At 33.3% G+C, this 14,583-nt stretch overlaps 2 protein-coding genes across 2 annotated transcripts; one reads left to right on the top strand and one right to left on the bottom strand.

The window, feature by feature from the left end:
- The first annotated feature begins 4,710 nt into the window (after positions 1 to 4,710).
- Positions 4,711 to 5,757, top strand: LOC125839228 (uncharacterized). Its single transcript, XM_049518197.1, has one exon. It carries the CDS (start codon positions 4,711 to 4,713, stop codon positions 5,755 to 5,757), a length of 1,047 nt encoding a protein of 348 aa, XP_049374154.1.
- Positions 5,758 to 9,261: 3,504 nt separating this feature from the next.
- On the bottom strand, positions 9,262 to 14,011 carry LOC125839280 (protein GRAVITROPIC IN THE LIGHT 1-like). The gene is made up of 2 exons (XM_049518257.1): positions 13,869 to 14,011; positions 9,262 to 11,099 (listed from the first exon to the last, which is right to left on the bottom strand). The coding sequence occupies exon 2, from the start codon at positions 11,097 to 11,099 to the stop codon at positions 9,732 to 9,734; it is 1,368 nt and encodes a 455-aa protein (XP_049374214.1). The 5' UTR covers positions 13,869 to 14,011; the 3' UTR covers positions 9,262 to 9,731.
- Between the last annotated feature and the right edge of the window lie 572 nt (positions 14,012 to 14,583).

Below are 14,583 nucleotides of genomic sequence, written 5' to 3'. Positions count from 1 at the left end.
ATTTGTGTTTGTATAAAGTGAGAGAGGCGAGGGAGAGACTGGCGAGCGAGAAATGAGAGTGACAAGCGAGAAATCTAGGGAGAGAGGCGAATGACAATTGTTTGCTACGGGTTACAATTAAATCAAATTGTGGTTATAACATTTAATTTGAATTAATAATTTGCTAATTTATACAATTTTTCCTAAAAGAAATGCATATTAAATATTGAAATACGCAGTTCTTAAGTATTTCGTATGGTGAAGAACCATTCACATTTTCTTATAATTTGTTCACTTTATCTACTTTTAAAGAGTTACCAAAAGAATAATATAAGATATACAAGAAAATTAGCAATAAAGATTTATTTAGATGATAATGAAAACGAAGAGGAAAAATATTTATTTAGACGATGATGAAAACTAAGAGAAAAAACAAGGACAATGGAAGAAAAGAAGAAATAAAATATAAATACTTATATCTTTTTCCTCCTATTTTTAGTTTCAGCACTTTTTGTTTATTGAAAGAAGATTCATCAGACAATACATTTATAATTTAATTTAAAAAAAAGAAAAAAAAGAAGTCCTTAAATATGTTTATTCGATTTATATATTAACATTAAAAAATATTAAAAAAAATTCTTAATAAATTAGCCTTTTAATTTTGAAAAATATTTTATATTAAAAATGTAATTCACATAAGTTCTAATTCTATAAAAATATTTGTATTGTGATTTTTGCATTTTTTTATTTCTATAAATGATTTTTTCTTTCTCGTATAATATTTAATGTTTTTAATATATATATTTTTCATAACAGCACGACCAAATTCTCTACTTTAATACTTTCTCTATTTCAAATTAATTGAATTGTTGAGGTGTTTCACATCTTTTAAGAAAAGAAGATTAAGACATAAATTAGATATAACTTTTTTTTTTACCTTTATTAATTATTGTTAATTTTATGATTAAAATAATTAAATATTAATAAATAACTAATTTCAATACTAACTAATGAAGCGTAAAATTAGAAGAACATTTTAAAAGTTATCTAGAAAATTAAACAATTAAGTTAATTTGAAAAATAAAAAATGTCTCGACAATTCAATTCATTTGAAATGGAGGTAGTAGTAAAACAAGCAATTTCCAAGACAAATTGACGTTTTCATGTGTACCTACACACTTTCCAAGACACTTCTATTTTCTTACAATTTCATTTATTACTATTGACCTAATTTGAGCATTACACTTCTAGATACATCCCTTAAACATTTTCATCTATAATTTGTTGCCTATAAATAACTTTTTTTTTTTCTTAATAAACTCACACTTCTCTTCATTCCATTACTTCTATATTTTAACAATTATCAATGGCTCGTTTTGCAACAATGTTTTTGGTTGCTTTGGTTTTCATGTTAGTTTGTCTTGCACCATGTTTTGAAGCAAGAAAACAATTGAAAAAACATCATGTTATAACAATTCCTAGTCTTGAAACTAGCAATGTTGATCGCAAGTTTAAATCCTTTCATAGTCCTGGAATGGGCCATGGTGGTAATCCTCCATTGAGGTCAATCCCGAGTTCTGGAAGAGGTCATTATAAAGAGATGTTCACATCAATTTAGTACAAGTTCATCAAAATGAAGAAGGAGACTTAATTATGTCGAAATTAAAGATTAATTAAGAGAGATAGTCCTATTAGTATAAATTTTGAATGTTTTCAATATTTTAAAAATTCATTAATGCAATGTATTGTTTTGATTTCAATATTCTAAAATTTTGCTATGATTGAAAGATATATTATCGATGGTACATTTTTCATAGCTATTAGTATTGTTGTGCTTAAAAATTCAAATATTATAAGCAATATGTTAGAAAAACGAAATTGCACCTCTCTTTGGCCAAGGATTCTATTTATCTTTTTTTCTCAATTTTTTCTACTTTCTTATTATTGTACAATAAAAAAACATATCAATTATACTCTTCTATTTATTGTTATACTTCATGTTGGAGGTCTCAAGTTCGAAATCTCTTGCCAACGAAAGCAAGGGGTTTGCCTTCTGGGTCGAGCTCGTTGTATCGGGTTTGCCTAGTGTGGGTTACCTTTCCTATGTGATTTGCGAGCTATTGCATACGAGCGAGAGTTTTACCCTGTGTGCACCAAAAGGGTAGCAGCTACGGGTTTCCCTTGTCAACCAAAAAGAAAATTAATAAAAGCATTTGTTTGTGACGAAAATACATTTGTTTAACCACGAAAGACATATTACTTTAGAAACAATTGGTATCGTCATTGATTGAACAAAATAATTAGCGATGATATACTTTATTCGGTGTTAATAACTTTTTTAGTGACAAAATCAATCTATTAACTACAAAAAAAAAATTTATTTTTTGTGACAAATAAATTCGTCATAAATGTTTATACATTTCGGAGCGATTTTTCCTTTTGTAGTTAATATAGTTTTTTTAGCGACGAACTACTAAATCGTCTTAGTATACTTTTAGTGACACACGTTTAGTGACGAGTGAATGACAAAAAAAAATTCGTCACACAAGATCTTTAGTGACAAAATATGATTTATAAGTAACGAAGTCATTTGTCGTTAATAATTGAATTTGTTGTGGCAATAGTTTTTTAATATCAAAGTTTTTGGTTAAAATATCAAATTAATGTTATTAAAATTAACTTTAAAAATTAATTAAATTGACTTTCGAAAAACGTAATATGACAATTAAAAGTGAATGGAGGAATAGTATACATATAATATGTCATGAATCATTGATTTGACTTAGTTATTTATCTCAAGTGCTTCAAGATTGGTGGAGTAAATCTCAAGTTAATATTTCAAAAGGTTACTCAATTTTGAGAATTTATATAGCGATGTCACTAAATTTTGTTTTAAATCAATAAAATCACTCAACTTATATATTTGTATCAACAAAATCAACAAACTAAATTTGTCATTAAAAATAAACTAACATGGCAAAATAAATTATTTTTATACCATGTAAACATAAATCCCATAAGAGTATCATATGGAATTTCCTGCTCTACAATTATCATTTCCAGCGAAAAAAGTTATGTATTATATTCCAAAAATTTAAGGATTTCACAGATTTTCATAGAAAAAGCATTAAAAACGAAACAAAATAGAAGTTCTACACTCATTTTTAATTTTTTTTGGAATTTGATTAGAGTATTAGTGTATATTTTTTTATTGTAATAACATAAGGTTATTTGTTTAACTAATTAAGTTTGTCTCTAAAAAAATTAATTATGTTCAATTCACTTGGATGACTTGCCATGAAATTTAAGAAAATAAATGTCTTTTCAATCTTATGGTTTAGATTAAAGTTTTTACAATATTTTACTTTCATCACATGACATGTTTAAATTCATAGGATTAAAGACATTTTGGTTTATATGACATAAATTTATCTAGCCAAATACGTTTTTTTATGGTTGTGTGGATTATGATGAATATATGTTCATTCACTTTGTTCTTGAATCTGAAAAATTCCAACAAAATTATGTCAGTGAGGTAAAAGTTCTCAACACTTAGAGCCCGTTTGGAATGACAAAAAAATAGTTTTTAAGTCAAAAAATAAAAAGTCAAACTTTAATGACTTTTAAGTAAAAAATAATAACTTTTAAAAGTCATTTTAAACTTATTTTAAATTATTTTAACTATTGTCAAACATTTCAAAAGCTAAAAAAAACTTAAAAATAGATTTGATCAACTTTTAAGTCAATTCAGATAGGCTCTTAAACCAAGCAAATTGATTCTGGCTAGATAAAGTCACTTCAGTTCTCAATTTTTTTAATTAAATAAGTAGCGAGAGCAAAAATTAAAAACCATTTAATTACAGAATAAAAATGAAATATCACTTCAAAATAATAGCGACAATTTGTGCAAAAACTTTATTAGAGATTTCACATTCAAATCGTGACAACAACGAAAAATCCTATTAAATAATATTTTCTCTTGAACAAATTTACACAACATAAATTCAAAGTAATTTAATTCAATTCTAATATAAATATTGAATCTCGAAAAACTAAAAATTAAATTTAGAGAAAAACGAAGAGGGTTTAGAAAATGCACATTGGTCATTAAAGGAACATGTATATAAATCATATACAGTGAATTTGTATTTTTCATGTGTTTCATAATTGAATATTTAATGTAATTTTGCATGTGATTTATAAGATAATTTTAATTGCTTGGTTTGGAGTGGAGATTAATTACTTTCGCTACAACTTCAATTTTCATATAATTCAGGGTGTTTGGATTTATGTTTTGTATTAAAAAAATCACTCAACTAATTTTATTATTAAAAACTATCTAATATGACAAAATAAATTATTTTTTACAACGGGTAAACATGAACCCCACTAATAAATAAAATTAAATGAAGTGAACATATATTCACTATCCATACAACCATAATATTGTACGTAGAGCAAGAGGTCCAATAAGCAATGGGAACAGCAAACACCGGCGACTTAGTACTCTCTAGTTTAGTTCATTTGTACCTACACAATTACCCAAAGCTAAACTCTTCTTTTTCCTAAAATTTCAATTATTACTAATTAATGAACTATAGTCTAGATTTCTTAAACATTTTGTCTTTTATTGTCTATAAATAACATGTCTTTTCTTAATAAACTTACATTACTTCTTTTTTTCTCCTTTTTGCTCCCAATATTTAACTAGACATCACTCTCTGATCAGTGATGGCTCGTTTTGCAATAATTATGCTTTTGATTGCTTTGGTTACTATGTTAGTTTGTGTTGCTCCATGTTTTGAAGCAAGAAGACAATTGAACAACATGGATAAGAAGAAGGTCACTAACCTGGCTTCTTCTGCTCCATGCAAAGAAGGTCATGTTTATGGCAACTTGAATCCTGGCCCTAGTCCTGGAGCCGGCCATTCTGGCCCACCTGGTCTTGGAATGGACCATGTTTATGGCAACTTGAATCCTGGCCCTAGTGCTGGAGCCGGCCATTCTAACCCACCTGGTCCTGGAATGGGTCATGTTTATGGAAGCTTGAATCCTGGCCCTAGTCCTGGAGACGGCCATTCTGGCCCACTTGGTCCTAGAATGGGCCACACTTTTGGCAAGTTGAATCCTGGCCCTGAAGCCGGCCATTCTGGCCCACCTGGTACTAGAATGGACCACGTTTATGGTAACTTGAATCCTGGCCCTAGTCCTGGAGCCGGCCATTCTGGCCCACCTGGTCCTGGAATCGGCCACATTTATGGCAACTTAAATCCTGGCCCTAGTCCTGGAGCCGGCCATTCTGGCCCACCTGGTCCTGGAATAGGCCACACTTATGGCAAGTTGAATCCTGGCCCTAGTCCTGGAGCCGGCCATTCTAGCCCACCTGGTCCTGGAATAGGCCATGCTTATGGCAAGTTGAATCCTGGCCCTAGTCCTGGAACAGGCCATTCTGCTGGAATGGGCCACACTTTTGGCAAGTTGAATCCTGGCCCTAGTCCTGGAGCCGGCCATTCTGGCCCACCTGGTCCTGGAATGGGCCACGCTTTTGGCAAGTTGAATCCTGGCCCTAGTCCTGGAGCAGGCCATTCTGGCCCACCTGGTCCTGGAATGGGCCATGTTTATGGCAAATTGAATCCTGGCCCTAGTCCTGGAGCCGGTCATTCTATCCCACCTGATCCTGGAATGGGCCATGTTTATGGCAACTTGAATCCTGGCCCTAGTCCTGGAGCCGGCCATTCTAGCCCACCTGGTCCTGGAATGGGATTAGGTGAATTCTGATTTGTAGTGGGATGCAATATAACTAAGTACAATATATTATTTGAGTCTTTTAAGGGACTTATATACTCATTAATAAAATTAATGAGACTTCTTTATCTTATGTTATTCTATCTATTTTACAGTGCATGGACTAAATATTCCAATTGTTTAACTGAATGATGTATGTAGTAGTATACATATAACCTGGCAATTATCGTTTTGGCTTAGTTAAATTATATCTCATTGCTTCAAGATTGTTAGAGAAAAATTGAAGAATGATTATTGATTTCTTCGAGGGTTGAATAAAAAGAATAATCTGAAATGCCACGTGGCATATTTTCCTTTTTTATCAAAAAAAAAAGGTTATAATTAAAAATAATTTAACAACAAAATTTTAGTTGTATATACTTTTAATGAAAATTTTTATCACCACATAACTTAGATCTATTTGTAATTAAATGATGTCACATAGATTGATACGAAGATTGTAATATTGATATTGGCTTTGAACAGATCTTTGGATCTCATGCATGGTGTCATTATCAAGGAAAAAAGTTAGATATAAAAATTGGGACGACCAAATAAGACTTTCCTACAATAAAATAGGGATAAGGGATTGAAAAATATTTTTGGTCGAATTTGTTGTTGCGATACTAAATTTTCATGAAGACCTAATACCTTCCTAGACTATTTAATATCGTATTTTAAACATATATATTTGTCCACGTGGACATAAAAAATAATGCAAAATTATAAACAGTAATGTGTCCATGTGGGCACATATATACCTTTAAAATACACTATTAAATAGTTCATGGGGTAAAAAATACTGTATTAAATAGTCTAGGGAGGTAATAGGTCCTCATGAAAGTTTAGTATCGCAACAACAAATTCGATCAAAATTGAGGTATTTTTCAAACTCTTATCCCAATAAAATAAAAAACGATATTCTTATGAAGAAAAAAAAAATTCCATAGAAAATAAGTGGATTATTTCATTTTATTTTTAGTTTGACAACTAACAAAGAAAATATTTTTAGTTTTAGTTTCATCCGATATGTCATTTTTCTTGTTTTTAAAGAGCTTGTTTTTCGATGAAAAATATTTCTCTCCACACAAAACACACACAGGGTGTCTTCATCATTCGAATTTACGGGAACACGTCACATGAGATTTGAAGGGAGATGAGGAGAGTCAGACTCTTAACTCAATAATACACAAAAGTGGAATAACCTCCAGGCATGTCATTTGGCCCAATATTGTTTATAGCACATGACCATATTTTTGTTATTTTGTAGTCGTAAATATTTCTATATTATCTTTTGTTCATCCATTATGTATGCTTATATTGCATCACATTTTAATTTTTTTATTGAATAAATAAATTGATTAATGCTTTGATAAATTCAGTGATCATTCTTAAAAGGGAAAAGGTCAAAAATATCCCTCAATTTTATTTTATTGGTTGACTAAACCCTTACCGTTAAAATGAAGTTAGTTTTACCCCTGCCGTCTACAAACTCATCATTTGTACCCTCCAAACTAACGGTTTCCCCAAATCAATTCCAAATTCTCAACTTCGACCCGAATTATCCCTTTAAAAACAAATTATCAATTAAATCCGACCCATAACCCATTTAATCTGATCTTACATACCAAATGTATAAAAAAAAAGTAATGAATTCACCAAAACCCATTTCAATTCCTAATGAACAAATAAATTTTCAGCCATTAATGAGCTTTTAAGAAGCAATGTTAGGAGCAAAAGCAGAGGAAGAAGACATGCCAGCCTTATGTTCATACACAAAAATAAGAACAATATTGCTATTGAAATAATCCAATAACCTTCTTCCCCAAAAGTCACTTGTATAGATATATTCACTAGTTCTTCAAATCCGCCGCACACGACGGCGAAAAGGCAGTACTAGGCGGTCGAATTCCACCAGAAAACAACAAGAAGAAAGAAACTAAAAAGTTCATGCTGCTGCAATTTTGGGTGGGAATTATCTAATTACACAAATTCAGATATGTGATTTCAGTGTGAAGAAATGGGTGTGATGTTTTCGATTTGGGTATTTTGGGGAAGAAGTTGAAATTATTGATTTTTCGAAGTTGGAACTCGCTTGTAAAATCCGAAATTCAAACTCAAGCTCCAAGCTCCATTAATGGCTATGAAGTTTCCATGGTTGGTTCTTCAAGTTTCAGGCTCCAATTCAAAAACTAGTACCCTTAGAAGCTTTTAACAATGGCTTTGAAAATATTTACAGAATGAGTAACACTACAACAAATTCAATGACAAGGGAGAAATCCATTCTTTTTAGTTTTGGTGGACTCAACAAGATTGAGAAAATTGAAAATTAAATTAAATTTTGTTTATAATGGTGGTGGGTTTTATATGGGTCGGATCAGATTAGAAAAGAATTTCATTCTAAATGAGTTTCAAATGGGTAATTCGGGTCGAAATTGAGAATTTGAGATTGATTTGGGGCAAATCGTTAATTTGGAGGGTACATATGATGAGTTTGTAGACGGCAGGGGTAAAACTAACTTCGTTTTAACGGTAAGGGTTTAGTCAACCAATAAAACAAAGTTGAGGGGTATTTTTGACCCTTTTCCCTTCTTAAAATTTAGAAAAACAAACTACTTCAAGGCGTGAAAATAATATTTAGAGGTTGAACACTAAACTTAAGATGATTTGGATGTAATTTAGGTAAAATTTCGTGCTTATTGAGCTGCGGTGACCTAGCACGACAAAACACTCTCAAAAAAAATCAAAAAAATTGTTAGAATATTCACTATATTACCTTTTTTTTTTTTTTTTACCCAGATCCAATATTTGAATAACTTATATTCAACTCACCCATTTGCTATCTTTAGTTGATAGGATCAGTTCACCACTCAAATTATAACTTAGATATATACTTTTCTAATAAACTATTTTGTGAATATTAATAATTAAATTCAGATCTATATAAGTCCCAAAAAAGGCGTAGCAAAACTAGTAAAGGATGAATTTGCTACTAGAATGGAATCGTCCGCTCTTTTTGACTAAGAAAATGGACGGTGTGAACTATGACCTCAACCTTTATTCGTCTTCAATCCACAAAAAGTCGTCTTTTTTTCTCATACTCGATATTCGATATTTGCATTACATTAAAACTACAAAAACAACAATAATAAAATAGAGTTTGAGTAGAATATAGTATACACAAACCTTAACCGTACTTGTTGTGTCAGATCAGTCGGTTAACTGCCGACCGCTCTTACAAGAGAGTTAATCACATAGAGTTCAATTCCCCTTTTTCGGATTTACCCGGTGAGCACAATTGTTGCTCGGGTAGGTGGTGCAGGTTTCAAGCAACTTAAGGCTATTTTCAATTCTAGTCCTGCAAAACACTATTTTACCCTAATAAAATTCCATATCTAAGACTCGAAACCAAAACTCTGGGAGGAGATATGAAAAAACCTTCTTTGGTTAAAAAGGTTTTCACCCACCAAAGTGTAGAAGCAACACTCCAAAATGCACACACACAAACAAACATTATTATCAATAAAATATTAGCCGAATCATATTAATAAAATAATGTACACAGCTAAGATTCTTCCACCACTCCTCTCCTAATATTAACAAAATTGGAGGAATATGATTTTTTCTACTTTAAAATAGCATTACTAGTACTACTACAACTACTACTACTAGTAATAGTAAACATTTTCCAACTAAACAAAACATAGAAAAAAACAAAGACAATGTTTGATAAACACTATTCCAAGTTTCCACAAGACACAAAAATTCATCAACGCGCTTTCCGCTTTTATTGAAAAGCCAGCCAGCCATGCCATGCCCCCCTTCTAAATTCCTCCATCATTCTGGTCTCTTTGTTCCCATTTCACAACATTTAAAAAAACAATGTTATCGTTGATGAGTTGTGTTGTGGGTCCATTTGTAAAGGAAAGAATCTGATGCTGCTTTTGGATTTACCATCTATGGGGGGTTCAACACAGGTAAACTTGACACTGAATGACAGTTTTACCTATCTTGAAACCGGGAACCACCGTGAAGCCAACACGGGGTTCGGTTTCTGGTGATCCGTCCCATGATATGAACGCTTCTTCATTCAGACTCTCCATGTAAACGTCTGAAAATCGATTACCTTTACTCAATTGGAAGATTGAAGCTATGGGATCGAAGGAGAAAGCTAGACAGTGTAGTAACCAGATGCGCTTAGCCATATCGCTGTATGCGGAGAAGAAAGTTGACTCGGGATACTCACCTGAATTGAGTATGTTTCTTTGATCCAGGTTGCCGAAAATGGAGTCTTCCATCTTGGGATGGATTAGTTTCAGGTACTTGGCACGACAGAATCTTGAGAATGTTGATTTGGGTTTCCAGGCTAAGTAATCAGCAGGCTTCATGGATCTTAGCTCGGTGAATCTGTCGTAAAACAACTTTTGCCTCTTCTTTTGCTCGGGCAGAGGCTCGGTTGAGATGGAAAAGGTTGGATAATTGAAACCATCAAACATCTCTCGGCTAACGAATGACTCAAAGGCGTAACATATGTCATTTGCTTTCGAGAACTCTATACCGGGTTCGATGGAACTGGCTGCAGCATCTAACTTCCACCCAGCATCTACCAGCTCCTTGCTCAACAACCTAACAAAGCTTCGAATAGACCTAATTGTCTGCCGATGGAACATGATAAAATGGCTGGGGTTCAAGCTTGAAAAGTGAAGATTGTCCAAAGGAGACACAGGCCCGCTGGCATTCAATCTTTTCTCAAGCAGCTTGTTTTCATGATTAGCCTCAACTAGTTTCTCTCGAAGAAACATAAGTTCTGATTCCTTGAGTTTGAGCTGTGAATCCAGCTTCTTTCCCATGATATCATACGTCTTCAAAATACTTTTCTGTTCCTGAATTTCGGCCAAAAGGTGAGTTTTCTCTGGGGAATACTCATCAAACTGCTTCTTTACAAAGCACTGTTTCAATTCAGACAAGTTCTTCAGTTCGGCCACCACCAAGTCATCAGCAGATTGAATTCCATCAGGGTCATATGGAGACTGAGCAAACTGCAATTGGGCATATGCCGCTTTAACCGCTGAGATATTCGCAAACAGCTTCGCAAGAAAAGCTTCTGCAGCTGCTTTCTGATGCTTTTCATCTTCATCATCGAAGGACTTAAACTGTGTTTTATTGAGTAACTCACTCTTCACTAAATCCTTCTTTACGACATCATCCTTAACACGTTCACTGAATTTTGGCTTCTGGTTTCCTCCTGTTAGAGATCGGATGTGCAAAACCTTAGCAAACGTACGAGCCAATTTGCTCTTACTCGGGGTCACAGCAGACCGATTAACTGAATCCATCTGAAGCAAATATGAGGTTGTGAAGTTGATATTATACCATATTAGGTTGGAGCTACATAATCATTTCAGCTAATGCCAATAATAGTGTCATTTAAAGAGAGAAAAAGGAATGAAATGATGGCAACGACGACTATCTACCAAATGAATAGCATGTTACAGCTAAAGAAAAAAAGCAACACACTTTAACTCTTGAATCGAGGTTAGTTAAAGGCAATTGGAATTTCTTTTTGTTCTCTACTTGAGTATTGCCCTGTGGCCTCTCAATCTCCCTTTTGCAAGTTCAAAAAGTAGAGTTAATTGGAAGAAAAAGAGAAATGTGAACAGAGAGATAGAAGAAAAACTAAAGGCACATCTACATTACAAGTTCAAGAATGCATTTTTATATAATACTAGAACAAAAAGATACAAGATAGCAACTTGAAGACATGGATATAAAAATGGTTAGCTGAGAACATAAAGATCTTCTGCAGTGCAATATTAATATACTATTCAATAATGTAGAAACGGCATGATTTGACCCAAAACTATTAATAAACTCATCAGCCTCTGCCTAACTTAAAGAATAGTATAAATTTCCCAATCAATAGCCTTTATTCGCCAATTTCCCACATCAATGTGCAAGATGACAACAAATCATAGAATAAAAACGCTACCAACTAACGAATTAATGCAGTTTTGCCATAGGGATGAAATCCCATACTCTTTAAGTCCCCAAGCAATAGTACTCCAATACTTGGCAATCTATATTTCTAAATTTTCAGTCCCCCACCCCCTGCCCCTCTTGAATACTCTTAAAAAGTAAATCTTTGGACAGAATCATTTGAAAACGACCTCATTAACAGATAATACATGTTAAAGATCTTTATGGGAACAGCAAAGATTGCCGACCTTATTGGGATTAGGCAAGGCCCACTAAGAATAGCCAAAATCTTGGGGATGGAGAACATGAAAAAATAAAAACAACAACTGCAAACCAATGAAGCCAAAATTTGAACTTTATGAGATCTAAATTCTAGGATTGCCATATCGAGTACTTCCTAGACTTCATGTCAAATCAAAATAGGACAAACAAATTGAAATCGAAAGAGGATTAGTACTTGGGTTCTTAGTTTACTTAATGCAAATATTTAGTAGAATTTTTGATAAAAATACTGAGTTTTGGAATAAAGCTACTAAATTTGGCTGAACCCTATGGTAGCTTTAGGAGCTTTTTGGAATGGACTTATTTATATGTTTTAAGCTAAAATAATAAACATTTTTGTTAGCGTCAAGGTGAAACGAGAAAGCGATTTTAAGCACTTATTTTAAGCCAAAATGTCATACATTAGAAAAACTACAAGCCTATCTAGACATGCTCTTAACCATAATCCATTCTTAATCAGAGATTTTAGATTTCGCGCGAGAATGAGATTGCCTTAAGTGGGAAAGGATCTACCCCAAGTGGATTTTCTAACTCAAATAAGCCATCTCAGACAGTTGTGAACCAAAAAGAATGGGATAATGATCACCCCACGCATCCCCCACCCCCATGGCACATTTAAACCATGATTCACGCAAGACTTTGTGGTCACACCATTCACACCAAAGTAAAATCAACACACAAATTTTCCAATTTTAAAACTCTTTGACCAACACCTCTATTTCAAAAAAAAAAAAATCTATTTCAAAAAACTCTTTGACCAACACCTACCAAGTAAAAAGACTCAGAGCCAATAATGCTTGTACTAGATTAGTTAATAGTCCAATTACTCTAAAAAAAAAAAAAGTACTGAATATCCCTCCAAACTTCTGCAACTTTAGACGTGTCACCACGCATGAACAGGTACAGGGTCCATGTTCATAGCACATCACAGTACAGTTACGGACCCATGTAGTAGTAATAAAGAAAGAACATTTTTCGTGGGCATGTTTAAGAGCACAACAACAAAAGCATATTTTTGTGGCATGTTTACGACCAAAACGATTAAGCATATGTGCACCCAAGGGTGTGATCTAGTGGTTGATGTGGTTTAGAACCCCAAATCTCAAAATTGGAAACTCAACAGAAACAAAAAAAACATTAGGTGGTTCTTTCCATTTGTCCTTAGTGGATAAAGTTAGCTGGTGACTGTTACAAGTGAGATGTGGCAGATGCCGCATTGAATTAATTGAGATGGGTGAAAGATAAGACACCACGATAATAAAAAAAAGCGTTTTTTTTATTTTCGTAAACTCTATGCCAAAGTTAAAACAGCACAAACAAATTGAGACACATTACAACACTGTTATAGTAATTTCATCACACGTCACTCAGCATTCTGCAAAAAATCACATGGGCCCTGATGATCTTTCAGAACTCTGATTACACACACCATCCAAAGGCACATAAATGCCCGTTGGACTTGCTTTGCCATCTCGATAATCGTGCCCAATATAATCCAACGGACAAAACTTTCAAAAGCTAATTTTCCAGAAAATGTTTACCCACAGTAGCAGCAGGTCACGTGACACCACTTTCAGGTGCTAAAACATCCCAGCAACAAGTCACGTGATCACAAACAATAGTGGAGAGAATCACAGGATAAACTACTGTGAGGTCGCATACAGTGAAACAAACACAACAATAAGACCTAAACGTGCTCCCTCATTACAAGGCACACAAATAACTACTGATTCTCTACACGCGAGTGCAGAATAAAATATACACTAGCACTAATAAATTAATCATATCACCATTCATTTTTTGTATACATTAATCTCACAGGAAAAAAAAAATTCAAAGCTACTCACCTTTTTTGGGCGAAACCTTCAGAAAAAAAAATGGAGAATATTCACGCCTCCTGCCCGAATCTCAATGGAGCACAACAAAAACACCATAATCCTCCATTCATAAACAACCTCTTTCTCTCTGTAAACCAAAATCAACGATACAAACATCAATAAAACTTGAGAAAATTCAGATTTCGTGCACGAATCTCAATGAAGCACAAAATCAGTATAATCATCCACTCTTCTCTCTGTATACCAAAATCAAGGATTCAAAAAATGAAGAAAATTCAGGCTTCGTGTACGAATCTCAATGAAGCAGAAAAACACCACTCATTAACAACCTCTTTCTCTCTGTATACCAAAAACGATGAACCAAAAAATCGGGAAAAAAAAGTTTTAAACCAAAAAAAATAGCATATATATACGAAAAAAAATCCAAAAAATGATACCTTAAGGAAATTTCAGTTGCAGTAGAAAGCTGGCATTGAGCGATAAGAGTGATGATTGAGAATCTTCAACGGCTATTTGATGATGATTGTCCTTTTTACTGTTTATGGATATGCAAAATTAGTGGGCGTTTTAGGGAACAGAGAAAAAATCGGAGCTCGAGGGAGAAGAAATAGTAGAGAGTTAATAAGTGAGAAATTGTGGAGAGAAAGAGGGTGAGAGGAAAAAGACGAAAAGGACCATGGAAAATGGGGAAGTGTTGGACAACTAGTAAGGCATTGGGAATTTA

The sequence above is a fragment of the Solanum verrucosum genome, unplaced genomic scaffold (assembly GCF_900185275.1).
Source record: "Solanum verrucosum unplaced genomic scaffold, falcon-dt-bn FXZP01000170.1, whole genome shotgun sequence".
NCBI classification, from domain to species: Eukaryota; Viridiplantae; Streptophyta; class Magnoliopsida; order Solanales; family Solanaceae; genus Solanum; species Solanum verrucosum.
The sequence above is the reverse complement of the archived record's forward strand: the minus strand, read 5'-3'. Positions and strand labels throughout refer to the sequence as shown.